We start from the raw sequence: 12,759 nt of genomic DNA, 5'->3' as shown, positions 1-12,759 counted from the left end.
TGAGGTCCAATTCACAGTGTATTACAGTGGCCTTGTCTTATATTAGTATTTTAATTGTAACATCAGATGATTCCATGTTTTTCATGGTTTTCTTCTCCTCATGTGGTAACAGTTACAGGTTTTGGGTTCGTGCCGTATCCTGCTGAGTCACAGTTTAACACCACGATGTGACGTTAGCGCCCGGTTTTAAAAAAGAAAAAAGACAAACACAAAAAAACAAAACAAAATAACAACACTGTGCCACCTCGCCGCCGCCGCCACCGCACCCTCAGACCAGAGGCCTCAGTCTGATTGGACAAGTCTTCACAAAACGTTTTAGGTCCGAGCTGATCAGTGGCTACGAGACTCCTTCAGTCCTCAGTAATGACGTGTCTTCGGGTCCACAAGTGCAAAACCACATGTCCACTAACCCCAGTCCAGAATGAGAAACACCTGTGTCGGTGCTTCATTCACACACACACGTTGGTGACTGGGGTTACTGTCGGTCAACAGGCCTACCATGATCCCCCACCTCCCTCCCTCCCCCACCCTCACCCCCTCCTCCCTCCGGCTGGTGTGAAACGCAGCTTTCGTTTTAAATCAGGAATGTCAAAGCTTTTTTTGTCTTTCAGTCACAGTCATACAACGTGTTGTCCGGTTCAGTCTACAGACAGACTGAAGACAAAAAAATTAACACTGCATATAAATATATATATATATAACACAGAATACTGGACATATTCTATAAATTAGGTGTAGTGTACTAAACAAGAGGGATATCTTTCTACACGGATGTTTTTTTCATGATGAACTGCTCTGTTGTGGACGTGACGATTTCTTTGGAACACACACAAAGCCAATAAATAAAAAAGGAAACTGGAAGGTCGTGGATTTTTCTACAGTGAGGTGCCGATCTGCTCCGAGATCGGTTCGTCCGTTCGGTTTCTTTTTTTTACAGAGAAACTACAGTAATATCCCTTTAGACAACCTGGTCTCAAGACATTGAAAGAAACACAATACCTCAAAGTGTAAATAACAAAACTCTGTGCACAAAGAGAGAGACCCCCCCCCCCAATCCCTCCATCCCTCCCCCCAACGCCTCGACCAAGGAGGGAGTTACGTGACAGAGGCTGGAGCAGGAAGCAGGAGGCCGAACTCAGACCCAGTTTAAACACTGAATCTTTACATTTCTTTCTTTCTTTTCTTTCTTTTTTTTTTTAAACTTCACCATGTCCAGCCTTCATGAGGTAACCCCCACCCCCGCCTCCATCCCCCCCAACTGAGGGAAGAGAGTCATCTTCACATTATCTATCACCAGCCACAGCACATGACACATGTCTCTTCAAGGTGAGTCCTCATGGTGGAGACGCAACTTCACATCAGAGGAAACAGTCCTTGGACCTGCCATTCAGTTCAAGTACAACAGGCACTCCTCCTCTTCCTCCTCCTCCTCCTCCTCCTCCCTCCCACCCAACCGTCCATCCGTCCATCCACACCTCAGTCTCTTCAGAGGCGGATTCGACTCCTGCTGCACTGCTTCATGAAGTCGTGGTCACCAGTCTTTTTTTCTTATTTCAGATGTCCATATCCACAGCAGACCAGCATCCAGTGAAGTGTTACATAAAATAAGATTTCTTCTCTCAGAACGCCAACTGAGAGGTTTTTTTTCCCCATTCACACGCCGGCGGCGCACTCGTTTTTGCTTTTAAATAGTTGTCTTTTTTGTTTTAACATAGCAGCAATACACATTGTCGATGTACGTATAATATATGTACATATATATTAATATCATCGGGCGGAAAACGGACAGTAGCAAGATCTTGCATCCAAAGTGTCCTGTCTTGCGTTGTCGTCTCGTGTCCTTGCACGGAATGCATCCTCGGGTTTCAAAGTGCTGTGCCATAAAAATAATTCCTTCATAACAGTGTTGATGGTCTCATCTCCGCGGTTTGTCACATCTGTGGAGGGAAAGAGGAGACGGCGGTTAAGTGACGAGCCCAGTGGTCGCACAGATTATGACACAACTGCAACATCCATGCAACAAAACAAAACACGGGCACGACAGGAGGTAGAGGTGATGGTGACGGTGAGGGAGGGGGCTGCTGGGGGGGTTGTAAGGGATTGGATTGATTTCCAACCCCTTGTTCTTTTTCTGATGGACAGTTAAAAGGTTTGGTCTCGTGTCTCTATGTTTTCTGAGTGTGTGGAGGCGGGGACGGGGTTAGAGCGGGAACTACAGGGGAGGAGTGGTGATTGGGCACTAGGGGTGTGCCAAAAAAAATCGATTCACATAACAATTGCGATTCTCATTTAATACGATTCAGAATCGATATAAAATGTCCCAAAATCGATTTTAAAAAATACAAAAATGAAACAACTCTACTGGCTGTCGGCCTCCATTTCCTTAGAATTTAAAAGGCAGCATGTTTAACTGCACTATTTTCAATAAAGAAGCACTTTTGATTGTGTTACTTAAGCAATATGTTATATTGCTTTTATGCAACAGTTTCAACATGGGTAAATGTTTAAAACTCAATAAATGTGAAAAAGACACTTTAGTCATTCTGTCTTGCAAAGCAGACTGGAGTAGATCATGAGGATCCTTTGCACACCGATAGACTGAAGCAGAAATCATTAGGAATCAAATCGTTTTGAATCGAATCGTAGCCCCAAAAATCAAATCGTGAGATAGTAAAAGATTCCCACCCCTAGTAGGCACCCAACCCAAGACCCCCCCCCCCCCCCTTCTCTCCTGACTCTCTCCTGAACGCTGAGCAGCCAGTTGGAAATCATGTCAGCGGTCACTCCACCCCCAGAAGTGTGTGGCTCTCTAAATCCAAAGCAGTGTGGGGGGCCCTCGGGGGGTCAGGGGTCACAGGAGGGTGGCTGGGTCAGGGGAGGTCGTGAAACACGGCCTTGTTAACTCAGGGTGGGGGGGGGGGTGAGATGGGGGGGGGCAGCGTTCCCAGCTCTGAGTTAACCTCCGCTCATTAGTGATGATGGAAACGACACACGAGCAGAGAGCAGCAACGGCATGAACACAACATTAGCAGCCCCCACCCACCCCCCAAACCACCCCACACCACCCGTCACTACGGAGAAACATGCAGCCCCCCCCCCCCACCTCTCCCCACTCTCTCTCATTGCAGGTAGATAATTATATCCCTCTCTGACGTCTGAAAACCTCGTACCTGTCCAAGTTAGATTTTTGGTGGTTGGTCGACATGCAGACAGCTGATACGGTGTTAATTTAAGATCTTCTAACTTTCCACCGTGAGAGCTTTCAGCCAAACCACATGGTCTTCATCAGTGGCTGTGATAGTAATGAAGACTTTGAAAGCTCTGGGAAAGGAAGTAGTATGTTTTAGGTGTTTGTTTTTGTTTTTGTTTTTTAATCCTATTTCCCAAATAAGGAAACAGGCAGCAGAAAGCAATGGTCAGGACGTTGTGTCACATGCACCTTTATCATTTGACCAATCAGGATGCAAAGACATTTAAAGTCACTATTTTCTGCTGCTCAGAGTCAGTGGACTCTTACACTTTCTGATCATTTTCACCTCCATAAATGTTGATAATCTCTATTACACATTTCGGACCCCCACTCCCATTTTTTTTAAAAAGCCAGTAGCTGCACAATAACAACAAAAAGACAAACGACTCTCTCTCAACAGCTGCTGATGCTCTGGAGGTTCGATTTCTAGGTGGTTAAAAATGCCAGCGACAGTGAAGGAGGAAGTCATGTGACCTGGGTTGGCAAATGGTTGGACTTTTGTTCTTTTTTAAACCAAGAGTCTGTTGTTTTTTTTTACCCATGGTCATTCTCTAACCTTGATGAAGGCCTCCTGAACCTAAACAAGTACTTATTCTAATCCAAACCAAGCTCTTAACTTGTGTTTTAAGGCTAACCGCAGCCGGTCATGAGGTTGACAGTGATGTTGAGCATGTTATCTCTGGAGTATCTTCTGCTGCTGCTGCTGCTGCTGCTGCTGCAGTCAGGAAAAGGGCGGGAACCGACCGTGTCAATGGTCGTTCAGTTTGGAGGACCTGTTTCTACCAACAGCTGCTTGTTGCTTCATCCACACTGATGTTATATGAACATGTGGTCTGGTCTAAACCCCACACTTACATAACAAACACTGATGATGTTTAATGTCTGAGCCGAGCAACATGCAAACAGATACACGCCATAAACAACACGGACGGTGGTGGTGATCTATCATGACCACATCAGCCTTAAAAAAGTCTGATGTGTCCAACGGGAGACGGAGCAAAAACACAGGGAAGCACGGAGCTGCCACATTCCCATCGACAAACACCAACACATCAACAGAGCGGGACGGAGAAGAAGAAGGGAGGAGCAGGGAGGAGCATGCATCTCTCAGCAGGAACTCCAGCTACGCCACAGGCACAGAGATGGGTGGAGAGATAAGGCAGACGGGAGGAAAAACAGAGGAGGAGGAGGAGGAGGGAGGTGTGGGGAGGGGGGGGTGGGATTCAAGGCACAGTGTTTATCGTGACATGTATGGTAAACAAACCTGCAAGTTCTTTCGTTTAACTCAAGTTGCCTGGACTTGCAGTCTAATTGTGTGAATTTGCAGGAACATTTACAGGTGATAGGGTCCTGCACAAACAAGCGTTTCCTTCTCTCTGAGCAAGGCGCACACTGGCTGCAAGGGAAGCAAAAAGGGAGAGAGAGAGAAAGAGATCTAAGCTATAGAGCGAATTCTGCAGAAAAGGGCGACACAGACATTCATGCAACACCCCCCAACCAACCCCTTATCCTTATCCTACAACCCTCCCCTTGCTGAGATCGCATTGTAAAGACAATATGTGCATTGGTTACACAGAAGAGGATTTGAGGCCTGTGTGGACCCTGTGGTCTGTTACAGGAGCTTTGCTTCTGCTAAGTCGACTGCCGTCACGCTCAAAAAAAACTTCCTACTTAAGCAACAATGAAACATTTTGTGGAAATCAACAAAATCCTAAACGGTGACATCATCCTGCGCTAACAGGTGTCAACAAAAGCTGCTCGCTGTGACCTGAGGGTCTGTTTTATGTAAGAACACATGGAGGAAATGTCTCTAATGTAAACACGTCATGCAAACCAGAACCAGAGCCAGAAGCAGAACCAAAACCAGGGTGATGAAGCAGAAGAAGTGCAGTGATATGATGATCTCGGTCAGCTGAGGTAGACGCTATTATAGTTTTATCTGTTACAGTGCCGGTGTAGGAGACAGAAGGCCATAGCAGAGACACAACAAGGACAGAAGTAGATATATAAAAGGAGCTATGCTTTGTCTCATTGAAGCGATTTGGTCAGAAGACGTTCAGCAGCACCGGGATCAATTCTCGTCGCGGCCTTCAGCGCTGTTTAATATGAAAACAGTAGAAGCTGAACTTATCAGTGAACTTTCCAAGGCTGCGGTGAGGTGAAGTAAAGTGAAGCTGTACATGTACATGTCTGAACTTCTCCACTTGTGTATTCTGGACTGGAACGGTGGAGGAAACGTGGCATCAGATAAGAAAAGCTCCAAACAGGAAGTATAAGCAACACCAGAGCCTCAGACGGCCTTAAAGATAGAGAGAGGAAATGCCATGGAGACCTCATCTCGCTGCCTCAGAGGAGCCGACGACGACACCTCGCTGAGCTCAACACCCTGACAAACAAGAGGTAGGAACAATCCTGCAGCGCCTCCATCAATACCTGGTCAAAGCAAACAGGAGCTGGACACCCTCATTAGGTGGATATTGATCCACAGGATACACAGAGGGCTTAGGTGTGTGAGGATGTGTGTGTTCCTGCATCTAAACGAGCACCTGCCCTGTCATAGACCACCACCTTGTCATAAACCCTGTTCAACCAATATGATCCCACAGCTGGGTGCACCCACACAAACACGCACATACACATACACACAAACTCCTTTTATCCAATTAAACAACCTGACCGGCTGCAGAGGAGCCAAGACACACAATCTCCACGTAGCACACACACACAAACACACACACACAGGCCTAAGTCAGCTGTGACGGCCCGAGTCCTCACTTCAGCTCATCCTCTATTTACACCTCTAAAAATAAAAATAGGTTGACTCCCTGACACCTGTTGCTATGATTAGACTGCGGAAGTAGCCGAGGTTTGTGCAACTGGAGTCGGCGCAGACGGCCGCGGGTGGTCCGCCACGCCTCGATCACTCACGCCGTTATGGCCGCACCATAAAGCAGTAAAAGCTGCTGCCATAAAAAGAGCAGAGAGCTCTGTAAAGATAGGTGGAGGTCAGGTCTGTATCCTCCACCTCGTACACTTGAGTTGGACGACAAAACCGTGGCATCACCAAACGCAGTGACAATGATGAAAACGCTGCTACTGAACACTTCATGTTGTTTTAGTCAGAGGATGGAGAAGGTGTGTGAATGAACATGAAGACCTGCTAGATCCAGGTCTCTGATTAACCCCCAACACACATTCATTATAGAAAACACAAGATTTCCCCTGATTCACAACACAACACACGTAGAGACAAAAACATACTTACTATTCTTTCTCTATTCGAAGGTCTGGCTTCGCCCTGAAACGAAACAGAAGAAGTAAGAGTTAGATTTCCTGTTTCTGCTGCGTCATTCGTCACTGAGAAGGAGAACATGAGCTCCACAGCCTCTTACCTGCAGTCACACCTCTGATGTTCTGCGAAACTTAAATAAACAGTATGTTGCGATACATGCGGTCTAAGCCGCATCACCTTGAAGAGAGAAAGAGAAGGACAGAGCATGAGGATTAGACGGAGACGAGACAACAGAGTCAAAACACCAAACTGAGACCTGAACCATCTCTGCTGCTCCAGCCACATCAATGACTATAAACATAGAGGAGTGAACTACATATCTGAGATACCAGGCCTCAGTGTTTCACTCTCTGCTGGACTGTCTTCACACCAAGTCCACTTTTGTTTTGATTTTTATGGAGCTTTCAGTCAAGCTTTATTGCTTTTATCAATGGGTGGAGTTTTTATGAGTGATAATTTGACCTGAGTTTGTAAATTTAGTCAAAAAAAGCAACTCTAACTCATTGACAAAGACCATGAGATGAAACTGAAAGTCCTGGAAAAAAGCTAGCTATGATTATAGCATCAATCTAATAAGGTGCTAGCATCATCATCATCATCATGTCCCTTTAGTGGTCAGGTTTCTCTCACCTGCAACGTAACGTTACGGGTTTCCAAGGGAACGCACTCCATTCCCTCATCATTGCAGCATCCTCCGCAACGTTTGACGACCACGCAGGACGGACTATAGAGATGTTCTGTGTCTTCTGGGTACTCCTGGTAGATGTCCACCAGCATCTCCCTGGGCTGACACAAGCTCTTACTGTAGACTTCATTAAAAAGGACGACTAAAGAAAGAAAGAAAAAGAAAAAAGAAAGAAAGAGAGATTACGTTTTCATCATCAGAGGAAAATGATAGAATAATAATAAAGAATAATAATGATAATCCAGAACAACTTCCTGTTTTCTTCACCACTGAGTTATGTAAGAACTAAAGGCCTCTTGTTTCCAATGTGTAATGTAATGTAGGACAAACAAACTGTTCCTCTACGTCAAACTGGTCAAGATCAAAGAAACATCTCTCGCCTCCTTAATGGCAGCCAATCAAAGCTCTTTACAGTCCATCACTTTTAGTTCAGTGTCATACAGACGGGACGAGCCAGGAGTCGAACCACCTCCGGATCCACACCCACCACTTCACTGTCAAGAACTACACCGAGGGATCAACACGTCCGGAGATCCATTGGCTGAGCCGATACGAACGATGTTGCCAGGAAAGTTTTGACTTTAACGCAACATGTATTAACATCGAGAGACGTTTGAGGACCCAAGACCTGAAAGATCAAGGCTGTAGACCTGCATGAGCCTGACGGTAATCTCTCCCTCAGTTCATCACCAGACTGGGTTCCTTCCCACACTGACCTCTGGCTAACTCCTGACCCCCTTTGGTTTGTCGGAGCAGCCGTGACCTGCAGGCTCAGTGGCGCCAGGCTTCACCTCTGACATGTGAGTGACCCCCAGGAAGCCCACCCCTGAGTCTCTCTGCCTCTGGATTAAAGCAGATACGGACCTGTGCTTTCTGAAAATCCTACAATACAAATAATACAGAGAGTCTGTGTGACGCAGTGTTTATCCGACCCTGGCTGTCCCTGGGAAATAGAGACGGCAGCAAATCCTCTCACGACACCCAGATTCATCACGGAAATGATTTTGTTTTTTTGAAATGAAAACTCCCTCCACTTGCTGTGCCATGGAGCTCTCAGCTAGGCTCTGTAATGACTGACTGACTGCAGGTCTGGCTCCACCACGGTGACCTGCTGGCCAACAGACATTAGCAGCTAAACCCCCCCGGCACCTGCTCTAGGATCCAGAGACTATAGGGCTTGGGCTGGGGTGGATCTGGTTCAGAGGACTGTCAGCAGACTGCAGCCTCATGCCAACACGCTCAACTGGTTCTCTGCCTCCAAACCGAAGATTTGCTCCGTCTTACATCATCCTGTAACAGATCCTCCTGGAGGTGCGTCACTCAAAAAAAAAGAAAAAAAGAAAAACGAACCAACAACGCGACCCAAAACCAGCCTGAACGTCTCGTCCGGATCAGAACGGCCTGGTACTGAGTCTGACTCCTCTGAGCCACAGAGCGCCATTGTTTCCAGAGTCTCACTGCTGCTCTCAGTGTGTGTGTGTGTGTGTGTGTGTGTTTGTTTTAAAGGAGACTTAATATTTCAGGATCTGTTCGAATTAAAAAATGTGTTAAATGGATTTTAAAAAAAAGCTTTATCAAAAAGCCGTGCAGCAGCAGCAGCAGCGGTAATCAGGCCACGGCCTTATCTCGGTGTATATGACAGCGTTTGACAGGTGGTGTGATCTCTGACAGTGTGGGTGTGTGAAGGTCAGCGGCGTGCAGATGGCAGACTTCCTGCTTCACAAACGCCGGCAAACCACACACATCATTCAACCTGTTCCACTGAAGACCGGCCGGCCCGTGTCTCTGTCTCTGTCTCTGTCTCTGTCTGTCTGTGTTCACCAGCAGGCAACAGGACCAAAACCTTGGCCTCAACGCAACCGTGCCACTGTCAAACAAACATACGAATATGAACCAAGGCTGAGCGTTGGTGCTCGACTGTGTGATCCTCCTCCTCCTCCTCCTCCTCCTCCTCCGTGAAACAGGTGAGGAAAAGAGAAACAAAAACTGGAGCAGGTGCAGATTATTGTGGCCTTGGCAGATTTCCACCATTTCTCTCACATTAACTCATGGAGCTGGTTTATCCCAAATATCTCAGACTGGTCACGTCCCAAACACACCACTGACTCGGTTTCCTAAGCCAAAAACACTCGACTGCTCAGGCCAGCATCAATGACACCTGACCAGAACAGGAAGTGACGACAAAAGACACGATTTCATTGTTTCACTCTTTGCTAAAAGTTCCCATATGTAACTGTTGAAGTAAAGCGGGCCTCAAAAGGTCTTAATTAACGCAGAATTCATTGCACAACAGTCGGGGTTAAGCTCGTGAAGAACTACGCTACTAAGTAAGCCACAGTCAAAGTCTGGTCCTATAGCTATTTTGAAATCAGCACCACTTTTATTGGCGACTCCAAAGTCCCACAGTCGAGACCTTTGAGTGCTGGATCTTTTAATCGCTGCCTGGGACTTTGAGTCTGTTCGCTGGAGAAGGAAAAAACAAAACAAAACAAACCAAACCAACAACCCCTCGGCTCACAGCAACCTACTAAATACACCTGTCACCTGTCAGAGCTGCAGACATTTATAAAAGAAGCTAATGAAGACACACGTTTCCTCTCATGTCCACTAGGTGGCTCTGTGGTCATAAGCTCCATTATACATTTATTACACATTACACTTACCTTCTGCATTTTTACTCTTGTCCCCTCCCTTGTTAATGCTGGCAGTCTGTAAGAGATCAGAGCAGGATTTAAGATTTATCAATGAAAAAAAGCACTGATATCATCATCATCATCATCATCATCATCATCTTTATCTTCCTCCAATAGCTCTCCTGCTTGACTGTATAAAAAAATAAAAGCACGTGAAGCTTTTATATTTACAGCCATGTCAAATAATCATTACGACTGATGTAATAAATAATGATTGTGTCACCACAGGTGTCAAACACCTTGTGATCGTTTTTTTTTTTTTTGTCCCCTCCTCCCTATCACCGTCTGTTAACCAGGCAGGAAGCAGCTCTGTGAAGTTCAACGCACACACACAGGAGGAAACACTGAGCGCCCTTCACAATAAAACCTCAAAGGAGGAGGATGAGAATTTAGGTGTGAAATAGATATTCTGCACATCACTTTAAAATAGAAAATGCTTCATATCTTTGCATGGTTTGAAGATAAATGGTGTGGTAATGAGGTAGCCTATCATTTCAATAAGTTATCTGGTGATAAGAGTTGACCCTGGTTAACCCATTCCCTACAGCTCAATACCAATCTGGTCCCGTTTGGCGTTTGATATTATTTTGAAGGAAAAAAAATAGGCCTAATAATAATCTATTTAGAAAAAAAGAAGGGAAAAAAGTCGCACTGATTCCTACTCAAACTGCTTCGCTTTTTTTGGGGGGGGGGGGGGCATTGTTTTATTTTGAAAGGTGAGGCCAGGAAGCGGCCTTTTGTTTTGATCGTAAACCGGTTGACGTGACGAATCGGCATCCCTGGGAGATCTCCAGTTCACCTTATGTGGCTGTGCTGCTGTAAACCGGCGCAGATATTGCGTGAGAAAGCGGCCGGGCCTGTGTGGGAAGTTGGTGGGCATCCCGCAGGGCGGCGGGACAGGAGAAACCGGGTCTCTGCCTCCCTCACGCTGCGGAGCAACCGTGAGAAAAAACACACACACACTGGGACTGGAGCCTGCGGCTGAATAGCACAGCGCTGAGTGTGTGTATGCGTGTGTCTATGTGTGTGTGTGTGTATGGAGCTGTGGAAAGGGGAAGGCGCGCCTCCAGCAGAAGCCCATTCACAAAACTGTCGCTTTAATGCTCACCCTCGTAAAAATATCAACAAGCAGAGACACTAATAATAAGTGGGGATGCTCAGGTGATTTTTACGTGTTAATATTCAGGTCGGCGCACAGCAAGGTGCGTTTAATCCACCAAAAGCACAACTTTAAGACTTATTCCCACACCCAACATCCCAGGGCCGTATAGACAACGAGGACCACACCAAAGCCAGGATTTGATTTCTACATGAATAAATCCTTGTACCCCGAAATTAACTGGCCAATGCACTATTGATATTTTATTTAATCTAGCTTTTCTCTAATGTTTTATTATTATAGAGCCAATCTCAACCACACCGACTTTAAATACAGTCTGGCTTTGTTTAACACACAAAAAAGGAAGAAAAAAAAGAAGGGCTGTGCTGTTTCAACATAAAGAGCAGAGATGGAGGCAAACTGAGCCAAAAATGCTGATATTTAACCCACAAAGAGATGCTAATTATGAACACGTGCAGCCAGGTTTTTATACAGATTGTATACACAGACAATACCCCCCACTTCCCTCCTCCTCCCTGTGTGTGTGTGTGTGTGTGTGTGTGTGTGTTTATTGACTGGGGGACGTGAGCACATTGTTATCTTTGTGTTAAATACATGTGTGTGACACAGTCAGAATAGCCGAGGCGACAAAGCAGCTGAGAGAGAGAGAGATAGAGAGAGAAAGAGAGAGAGCACACACACACACGTCCCTGTGTAATAATTAATAAGCAGCAGCATTAAGACAGACTCACCTTTACAGTGGGAAGGTGAAGAACCGCTGCCAACAGGATCTGTACCAAACTGACAACAAAGTTCATGGTTGTAATTCCACACGATGAGTCCTTACAAAAACCTCTGCAGCCGATGATGATAATAATGATGATGGTGGTGATGATGATGAAGAAGAAGAAGTCAAAAATCTACTGATATCAACAAAATAAAATAAAAACACAGTCAAAAAAAAATGAAAAATGAATATTTTAAAAAACCGCGGCAAATCTTGGCTATAGCAAAAGCATATCCATATCTTCCACGCGCATGTGGCTCGTTCACGGAGAGACTTCCAGGGTCTCCCGGCAGCAGCAGCGCTCCGCAGGAAAGCTTACCATCCAACAACGACGACACTATGCCGGGGCTCTAAAAAAATCCACGGACCCACACGGGAAACTGTCCTCTTGGTGACAGTGGGAGCCGGTACACGGGCGGATCAGATCTCCAACTTTACGCACCGCTGTCTCTTGCGCGCATAGATCCCGCAGCAGTGAAGGAAGGTGTGTGTCTGTGTGTGTGAGGACGGAGCAGCTCCTGTTCGCCGGTATGAAGTGATCCTGCAGCCTCCTTGTGCCTCTCTGTGTGTGTGTGTCTCTGTGTGTGTGTGTGTCTTCTCTTTTCAGGGGGGGAGCATCGACTGTGTATAGCGTATCCCCGGCTCAGCAGTGGTACCAGCCTCTCTCGTCTTCTCACTCCTCTTGGCGGCTGCTGCTCGAGCTCATGCGTTATTAAAGGTTGCCGGCATCTAGGAGACACACTGGAGAGTTGAGAGGCGGGGACGTGCTGGACGAGCAGCCAATAGGCGAGCGGGCTGGCTGGGGAAAGGGAGGGGGGAGGAGGGGAGGAGGGGGAGAGCGCTCTCTTCATTGATGACATAGACTGTGTGATTTCAATGATTCTCATGCTTTCCTTTGAGCTCCTGCTGCTGCTGTGATGATGATCTCTGTCAACTGTCAGTAACAGGAGTGA

The 12,759-nt window shown here is 46.3% G+C and overlaps 1 protein-coding gene across 1 annotated transcript; it reads right to left on the bottom strand.

Moving 5' to 3' along the window:
• Window positions 1–1,549: 1,549 nt before the first annotated feature.
• Window positions 1,550–12,493, bottom strand: vegfaa (vascular endothelial growth factor Aa). The gene is made up of 7 exons (XM_085802952.1): window positions 11,772–12,493; window positions 9,891–9,936; window positions 7,173–7,369; window positions 6,643–6,719; window positions 6,516–6,548; window positions 4,515–4,646; window positions 1,550–1,937 (listed from the first exon to the last, which is right to left on the bottom strand). The coding sequence occupies exons 1-7, from the start codon at window positions 11,835–11,837 to the stop codon at window positions 1,916–1,918; spliced, it is 573 nt and encodes a 190-aa protein (XP_085659078.1). The 5' UTR covers window positions 11,838–12,493; the 3' UTR covers window positions 1,550–1,915.
• Between the last annotated feature and the right edge of the window lie 266 nt (window positions 12,494–12,759).

Source organism: Trachurus japonicus, chromosome 16 (genome assembly GCF_045865225.1).
Source record: "Trachurus japonicus isolate A0001 chromosome 16, Traja_1.0".
Taxonomy (NCBI): domain Eukaryota; kingdom Metazoa; phylum Chordata; class Actinopteri; order Carangiformes; family Carangidae; genus Trachurus; species Trachurus japonicus.
This window is presented reverse-complemented; position numbering and strand designations above follow the sequence as displayed.

Coding starts and splice junctions, on each gene's coding strand:
- vegfaa (XM_085802952.1), bottom strand. CDS start 11,837: ATGAACTTTGTTGTCAGTTTGGTACAGATCCTGTTGGCAGCGGTTCTT. Junction 7,370..9,890: donor CAAGAGTAAAAATGCAGAAG/GTAAGTGTAATG, acceptor TTCTTTCTTTAG/TCGTCCTTTTTAATGAAGTC. Junction 6,720..7,172: donor CCCGTAACGTTACGTTGCAG/GTGAGAGAAACC, acceptor TCTCTCTTCAAG/GTGATGCGGCTTAGACCGCA.